Source organism: Podarcis vaucheri, assembly GCF_965113315.1.
Source record: "Podarcis vaucheri genome assembly, chromosome: 7".
NCBI classification, from domain to species: domain Eukaryota; kingdom Metazoa; phylum Chordata; class Lepidosauria; order Squamata; family Lacertidae; genus Podarcis; species Podarcis vaucheri.
This window is the reverse complement of record NC_138765.1, coordinates 3,625,119-3,633,401: the sequence shown is the minus strand read 5'-3', so window position 1 is coordinate 3,633,401 and position 8,283 is coordinate 3,625,119. Positions and strand designations below refer to the sequence as shown.

The window sequence follows — 8,283 nt, the reverse complement described above, 5'->3', positions numbered from 1 at the left end:
GACCTTTGTTGGCAAGGTGATGTCTCTGCTTTAATATAAAAGTATGTTTAATTATTGTTGAAAATATGTTTAAAAAACGAATAAAAATTTATGTATATAAAAAAAGAGAACAGGATGTTGGACCAGGCGGGCTCGATCCAGCGAGCTCCTCTGATGTTCCTAAGCAGGACCTGAGGGCAATAACACTCTCCCGACTTGTGATTCCCAGGAACTGGCGTTTCAGAAGCTTAAATGCTTCTGACCATGGTCACCTTTGGTCATTCCCTCAGGCACTTGCAGGTTATGGGTTGCTGAGACTGATGTATGCAGTCAGCCAAGACTGCTGTCCCTATCTGCTCTCCCCATCATAGGTGCCAACTCCCTGGGGCCCTGGGCGCCCGAGCACCCACAAAATTCCCCATGAAGGGGCCGGGCACCCACAAATTTTGGTGCCAGCGCCATGCACACTGCATGGCACCCGCAGCCCTGGGCACCCACGGTCGCAGTGCCAAGCTGGCACTCCTTCTCCCCGTTACTGCCTACTCAAAGAGTTTTAAAGGAAATTTTTACTGTATCCCACCCTGAAGGACAAATAACAATTAGAAAATATATATATTCTGAAGAGGTTAAAAATGTTCAGAAGCGTCATGTTGCCTGATGGTTGCACCGCAAATCAAACATGCCCCCTCCTTTTGGCCCCCACAGAGCAACCATCCAATAACCCGACTGTCATCTTCGCGTGGGTATGAGGCTCATCAGATCTGCCGCTCTCCATGGTTCACATGGTTTGACATAAAGACTTCACACGATATGACAGTGACTTGATCCAAGCTGACATTGCCAGGGATAAATTAATGGAAGAGTTCCTCGCAGGGTGGAGAGAAAAAATGAGAAAGAAGGATTTTGGTGGACTTCCAAGGAAGCTGGATGTTGGAAGATGCAAGGCAGATAAAAGGAAGGACGTCCGCAAAGTTAAAGTCGCTCCCCCAGGAGGCAGTGATGGCCCCACAACTAGGATGAATTTAAAAGAGGGTTATTGGACAAATTTTTGGAGGAGAGGGCTATCGATGGCTACTTGCCTTAATAGCTGTGCTCTGGCAGTAATGTTTCTGAATACTTGTTGCTGGAGACCACAAGTGGGGAGAACTTTGCTCGCGCTCAGATCCTGATTGCATCTGGTTGGCCACTGTGAGAACAGGATTCTGGACTAGACGGGCTATTGGCCGGATCCAGCAAGCTATTCGTACAGCCTTCTTTTCATTTTCTTTCTCACTAAATTGGCAGCTGAGGTGCCAAGATTAAGGTCCAAATTGTCCAGGGGCCCTGCAGCTCGTATACAGAATTGTGCTCAACATCACCGACACTTCGTTTGATCAAACTTATCCTCGTTGATATTTAACCCTTGAGCATAACATCACCAACACTCTGTTTGATCCAGCTTACCTTTGTTGATATCTACAGGAGCCTGGCTAAAGGAACATTTAAAGACCGTATCTTCCTTTTGGACACCATTTGAATGAGTTTTCTGTTTGTGGCTTCCATAGTAGATCTTGTACATAGCTCTCTCAATTTTTGGATTATTAATATAAGATTTAGAACGTAGAATGGTTTTTTTAGTGTTTTGTGTGCTGCTTATGTGCTGCTTGCTTTATACTGGTCCATAGCTGTCAACCTCCCTTTTTTTTGCGGGAAATTCCCTTATTCCAGCGCCATTTCCTGCTGCTTGTCGCTGCTATCCCGGATTGTTAGATACCCCGTAGACTGTCCCCAGGACACATGAGTCCGCTGATCCCTTATTTTCAAGGCTGCTGATCCCTTATTTTCAAATCTGAAAGTTGACAGCTATGTACTGGTCGTATACAGAATCTGGCATTGTCGTGGGCAGTTGCACAGGTCCTTCTGGCACTCCCAGCTTTTAGAAACCCAAATGGCTTTCGGAAGCTGTGCTCCACGCCTCCCAGGTCCAGAAACTTGCTTCTTTCCCTCGGGCGAAGGCGATGCAGCTTATGAACAGCGTGCAAATATCCAGACCCGTTTTCCTGGAGCAAGTCGTAGTCGTCGGCTCAGGTCCTCACCCAACGGCTGATCAGCCAGACCGCAGATCAATGTTAAGTAATGTCACTTACACACAATCATACCCCCCCTTTCTCCTCTTCCATCCTTTTGTCCTTCGAAGAGCAAAGCGCTCAGCAGAAAGCACTACCCATGGCAGGCTGCTTAATCGCCTTCCAGATTAATTTGGCGGGTAGATGGAGGGAAGCTCGTTCCATCTATATAAACGAAGCAATAATTACCCCCGATCTCTGGAGGATATGAATCCCTCAGGGAGGCCATCGCTCTCCCTCATGGAGGTCTCCAGGGGGTGATATATCTCTGAAATGCAGTGTTTTCTTGCCGGGGACAATCTGTCTCCCATCTTTTGGGGGTAGTAATAGCACTACAGTGGTTTAATATCTCTCACCAGTCTAATATTTCTCCTTAAAACCTTTCTCCTTCGACTCATCTTCTCTGCTCTTTTCCCTTCTCCCCCCGCCCAGCTCCTCTTGATCATTTCCAGGAGAAACTGGCCTGGTCCAGCGCGCATCCTCGGTGCAGTGGTCAATGAGATGTCCCTCAGAAGCTTTTGAGCAGCGCACGGTTCCTTATTGAAGGGGAATGTGTGTCTAAACTTAGCCATCAAGGTTAATAGCCATTGGGAGACCTCGGCACCTCTATGAATAGGCCTAATCTAGGCTTGTTGCCACAGCCGCATCTTGCAGCGATGAATTCCCCGAATTAATGGCGCATGAAATAAAAGAAGTGTTTTCCTTTTTATTTGCCGTATCAGCTATCAGCTTCACAGCACGGCTGGAAGGTGTCGCCAAGATGCCGAGCCGACGGAAGGTGCAGGGAGCGGGATGAGACCCGGGGCTGAGGGCGATGGGGAAGTCCTGCGAGACTAAGAAAGAGGGAAGAAGGCAAGCAGAGAGAGCCGGAAAGAGCAGGCTCAGGCAGAATGGATGGCTGCTCAGCCAAGTCTGACCAAGAAGAAGTTATTGGAAATAGCACCTTTAGGGACCCAGAGTAGCTGGGGGGGGTGACTTTGGAATGGGGAGGATCATGCAGGGCAGAAAGGCTTTCACACACCCCTCCACACAGCCCTGATCCAGGTCAGATGGTCCAAGCAGCCACTTCTTCCGGTGGTGGGGAGGAATTGAACAGCTCCAAGCATGCTTTTTTAAAAGTTATTTTTAAAATGTAGTTCTTCTTTCAGTTGCCTTTTTCTGGACCTACTTTGGGTTATCAGATCTTGCAATTTGGGTGAATTAGATTGGAACGATTGCTTACAGTTTCTGGAGTTCAAAGGCTTTATTCATGCAGGAACTATTTACCAGAATGAATGGAGATGATAAAAAGAAAACAGCAGACATCTTCTCCAGAGAGAACAGCAAACATAATGGCTCCTGTTTTAGGGTTGGAGCTAGCTTAGATAGAGAGGTTACAAGCAAGAGCTGGCTAGATTACTAGACAAAATCATGTCCTCTGGTGGTTTAAATTAACACATGAATTAACTACAAAGTCAAGAGAAGGAAATGTATTTGCTTTTTTCCAGCACTTTGGCCATGCAGTCACCTAATTTAGCTGCCGTGAGAACAATCACACAACACAAACTGATATGTGTAGGATCATTTCATTACACAGTTTCTCAAAAGCACCTTCTATCTTACCTCTGCACTGGACAGAAAATACGTCAAGTAAGACAGAGATTTGGGTGGGTGGCGATAAGGTGGTGCTTTAGGAACTGCTTTGATGCTTCTGTTCCCGAGGCACCTATGACGATGTGGCAAGCCTGTGGTGAAATCCTCTCAGCAGGTGTGCAGTTTCTGCTGCCACAGCCCTTCTGCAATTTGAAAAGCTGCACTTGTGAAAACCATCCATCTCCTCAGCTATTTGATATGTGAGACCTCATATTGAAAGCCTGGCGACCCCTGATATAATAGAACTTGACAGGAAACATCTGACTGTCCCGCCCGGCACCCATCTGATGGACAGAAGGCGCCACCAGGTGGCGAAAGGTTGCACTGTGGTGGGGGAGAAACGCAAGCTATGCATTTAAAGTGCATTTGAGGAACATGGCTCCACCCCAAAGGATCCTGGGAAGTGTAGTTTATTAAGAGTGCTGTCAACTGCAGTTCTAAGGGGTGAGCTGGGATTCTTTAGGGGAAGCCATGACTGTTATAAATGTGCTTTAATGTGTGGTGTGCACATGACCAAAACGAGATAAACCTGTCAGTATTAAGGGACTCGGGTGGCGCTGTGGGTTAAACCACAGAGCCTAGGACTTGCCGATCAGAAGGTCGGGGGTTCGAATCCCCGCGACGGGGTGAGCTCCCGTTGCTTGGTCCCTGCTCCTGCCAAACTAGCATTTCAAAAGCACATCAAAATGCAAGTAGATAAATAGGTACCACTCCGGTGGGAAGGTATACGCCGTTTCTGTGCGCTGTTCTGGTTTGCCAGAAGTGACTTGATCATGCTGGCCACATGACCCGGAAGCTGTACGCCGGCTCCCTTGGCCAATAAAGTGAGATGAACGCTGCAACCCCAGAGTCGGTCACGATTGGACCTAATGGTCAGGGGTCCCTTTACCTTTACCTTTATTTTGTGGGAGGCATTCAGTTGCATACCAAAAATTTAGGTATGTGCAATGGATTAAAGTGCTCTGTTGCTTGAGCCAGTGGTTTTTTTTAATGCACTAAAAGTGTAAGCTGAATGACTGGTTAGCAGGAAAACATATAACCTCCACACAAGCAAGTAAGGATGCAACCAAGACAAATGCTCATTGTTGTATAACCTCCCTGCGAGCAAATCAGAACAAATGCTCAACTGAAAATCAGGCATTGGGTAAGCTTTGTGCAAGCAAATCAGAATAAATGCTCAATGATCCTGGAGGAGGCCCAAGGGTAGCTAGCGGCCAGATGTCCCTCCCTAGAAGATCACAATTCAAGCATAAAGAACACAGGCTCAGCGCAATGCAAAATGAAAAGAAGAATTAGGTCCAATCGCTTTATTTCATTTTAATTCCTCTGCGGGGGAAAGCCAGTGACGCTGGTCATGGAGACAGTAGTTCAGCTACATTTCCCTATATTCCACATACACCCACTATACAGTGGTATCTCTAGGGTGAAATGGGGGGGGGAGTGAGATTACAGGGCCTGCTATGAGTGGGGAGTTTACTGAAGGTCCAGCCCTCCAGGATTACCCTACCAATCAGCGGAAAAAGGCCAGGCGCTCTTTCAGCCATTGCTCCGTCAGGTCGTCTGTGGACCGAATCTCAAAGACCTGGGGGAAAACAGAGCAGCAGTCAGGTGGAGAAGGCGGTCTGCCTAGGCTGAGAATGTGGCCAAGCATCCTTCCCTGCCTTTCCCAGGTAGCTAAGGAGCTGGCTGGGGCAGAGGAGGGACATAATTCTACCTTACACCCAGTCCGACCTTTGGTCTAACTCAGTAATGTCAATGCTGAGTAACGGCCGCTTTTCCGGGCTTCAGGCAGAGGTCTCCTGCCAGTCCTACTCAGAGAAGCTGGGAGCTGAACCTGGGGCTGTGATTTCTGCATAAAGGGGGGGCTGGACTAGATGACCCTTGGGAATCCCTTCTAGCTCTACAATTCTATGTTTCTATGCCTTCTGCATGCAGAGCAGGTGGCCTACTACTGGGCTAAGGTGAGGATTTTATTATTTAATATATTGCACATTTTGAAAGACGTGGCAGTCTCTCTTTCCTCAGCTTCAGGGGTTGGCCTAGATCAGGGGTCAGCAACCTTTTTCAGCCATGGGCCGCTCCACCGTCCCTCAGACCATGGGGGGTGGTGGACTATATTTTGGGGAAAAAATATGAATGAATTCCCATGCCCCACAAATAACCCAGAGATTCATTGGGAGCGGCCACCGGGACCACATAACACCGGTCCTGAAAGACCTACATTGGCTCCCAGTACGTTTCTGAGCACAATTCAAAGTGTTGGTGCTGACACTTTGGTGCTTTAAATGGCCTCAAAGGCCCAGTATACCTGAAGGAGCGTCTCCACCCCCATTGTTCTGCCCAGACACTGAGGTCCAGCTTTGAGGGTCTTCTGGTGGTTCCCTCATTGCGAGAAGTGAGGTTACAGGGAACCAGGCAGAGGGCCTTCTCGGTGGTGGCACCCATTCTGTGGAACGCCCTCCCATCAGATGTCAAGGAAATAAGCAGCTATCTTATTTTTAAAAGACATCTGAAGGCAGCCCTCTTTAGGGAAGTTTTTAATATTTAATGCTGTATTGTTTTTAAGACTCGATTGGGAGCCGCCCAGAGTGGCTGGGGAAACTCAGCCAGATGGGCGGGGTATAAATAATATATTATTATTATTATTATTATTATTATTATTATTATTATTATTATCATCATCATCATCATCATCATCATTATCATGCATTTTAAATAAAGTTACACATTCTATTCATGTCAAAACACCAGGCAGGCCCCACAAATAACCCAGAGATGCATTTTAAATAAAAGTACATTCTAATCATGTCAAAACATGCTGATTCCCGAACCGTCCGTGGGCCGGATTGAGAAGGTGATTGGGCCGCACGTGGCCCCGGGACCTGAGATTGCCTACCCCTGGTCTAGGAATCGAATCCCGGTTCTGGCACCCAAAACAAGAATCCCCCGCTGCCCAAGACCAAAAGCCACATATAGGCATGGGGAAAGGGGGAGAGGAAGATGTAAGCGAGAAAGCACAGTTGCCTCATCCTCTTCCACTTCTCCTGGGGGTTTAAGGTTACATGCACGTTCTCCGGGTTGCGCCAGGCAACCAGGCTGCTCTCTAGAATCCCAAGAGGCTGGGGAGGGGGTTGTTTCTGGCAGGAAGAGAGGCCAAAAACAATGCCAAGACGACCAGGGACAAAACCATAGCTGTCAACTTACAGATTTGAAAAGAAGGGACCAGCAGCCTCGAAAATAAGGGATCAGCAGCCAAAACAATTACTTTGATAAAATACATATTTTGTTGCGTGCAAATGGCTTTAGATACCTATTAGGTCCATAAATTACCATATAACATATATTCAACACACAAAAAACAGCAACAATTTGTTGTTGACAAAGGTCAGCTGGACATAGAAAGGGCCCCATTACCTTCAGTAGCTTATTTAAGGGACACCATCAATAAGGGACAGCAGCGGGACATGGCGCTGGGATAAGGGACTGTCCCGCCAAATAAGGGACGCTTGACAGCTATGGACAAAACCAGAGGTAAGAAGTGTGCCTGGAATACCTTGGTGAGCTCAGCTGCCTGCACCAGTCTGTTTTTGCTCCCGGCGTACATCATCTGCTGCTCCGGCTTGCACCCTGCGAGGGGAAAGAAGGCAGCTCCTTTAGTTGCAATGACTGTTCATTATCTCGTTCACAATGGCTGCTGTGATCCACAGCGGGTCAGGGAGTTAAGGACTGGCTGAGGTGGAGAGAGGCGGACTTCCCCGAGGCCACAAAACAAGCTCCTGCTACGGCGACGTTGGGACTTGAACCCAAGGCAGACAGGTGCTGAAGGGCACTGCCTTATCTCTCTGCGACAGAAGTGGAATTTGTTGGGTTTTTCCACCGGTAGGGTGGGGGAGGGGGAACCTAACAAATGACTGGCGTTCAATCATTCAAATGACTCGTTTTTACAGCACTTTGGAATGTCCAAAGACATTTGCCACGATCACACCATACATTTGAGGCACCAGTATACAACTTTAAACAGAGATGACGTCCCCCAGAGAATTTCTGAGTGCTGTAGGTTTTTTTGGTTTTTCTTGAGGGTGCTAAGAGGAGCCCCCTGTTGCCCTCCCAGGACTGCAATTCTGTTCCCTGCGAAGAGGGGCTAAGTATTAAACCGCTCTGGGAAGGGAATCGGGGTCTCCTAACAACTCTCTGTGCCGATGGTTTGGCAATATGGCATGATTTTGTTTCAAAATGAAGAAGCCCATGACTGTATGGTCCATCCTGTTTGTTCCAAGGTGTAGACTTTGCAAAAGTATGTTTAGATAGATGGATGCTCTTTATCTTTGTATTTCTCCTGGACTACAACAAACTAGGAAGCAAGGGAATCTATGATCATAGAACCAGAGTTGGAAAGTTCCATGAACGTGATGTAGTCCAACCCACTGCAACGCAGAAATCTTTTGCCCAATATGGGACTCGAACTATCTCTCATTCCTTTAATTTTTCATGTGGCAAACCTGTACATGAATTCCTAAGTTCCCACTCACATGGGAAATACGGCCATTGCTTCATCTCCTCCTGCTGA

General features: G+C 47.5%; 1 protein-coding gene across 3 annotated transcripts in view; it reads right to left on the bottom strand.

Annotated features, from left to right (window-relative positions):
• Positions 1–5,008: 5,008 nt before the first annotated feature.
• GMFG (glia maturation factor gamma) overlaps positions 5,009–8,283 on the bottom strand; it is a 33,050-nt gene continuing 29,775 nt past the window's right edge. For all 3 annotated transcript variants that reach the window (XM_082231402.1, XM_082231401.1, XM_082231403.1), the window contains 2 exons: positions 7,270–7,343; positions 5,009–5,298 (listed from right to left, as the gene is read on the bottom strand). In XM_082231402.1, coding sequence (XP_082087528.1) covers positions 5,227–5,298; positions 7,270–7,343 — 146 coding nt within the window. In that variant the 3' untranslated portion in view covers positions 5,009–5,226. The remainder of the gene's footprint in view (positions 5,299–7,269; positions 7,344–8,283) is intronic.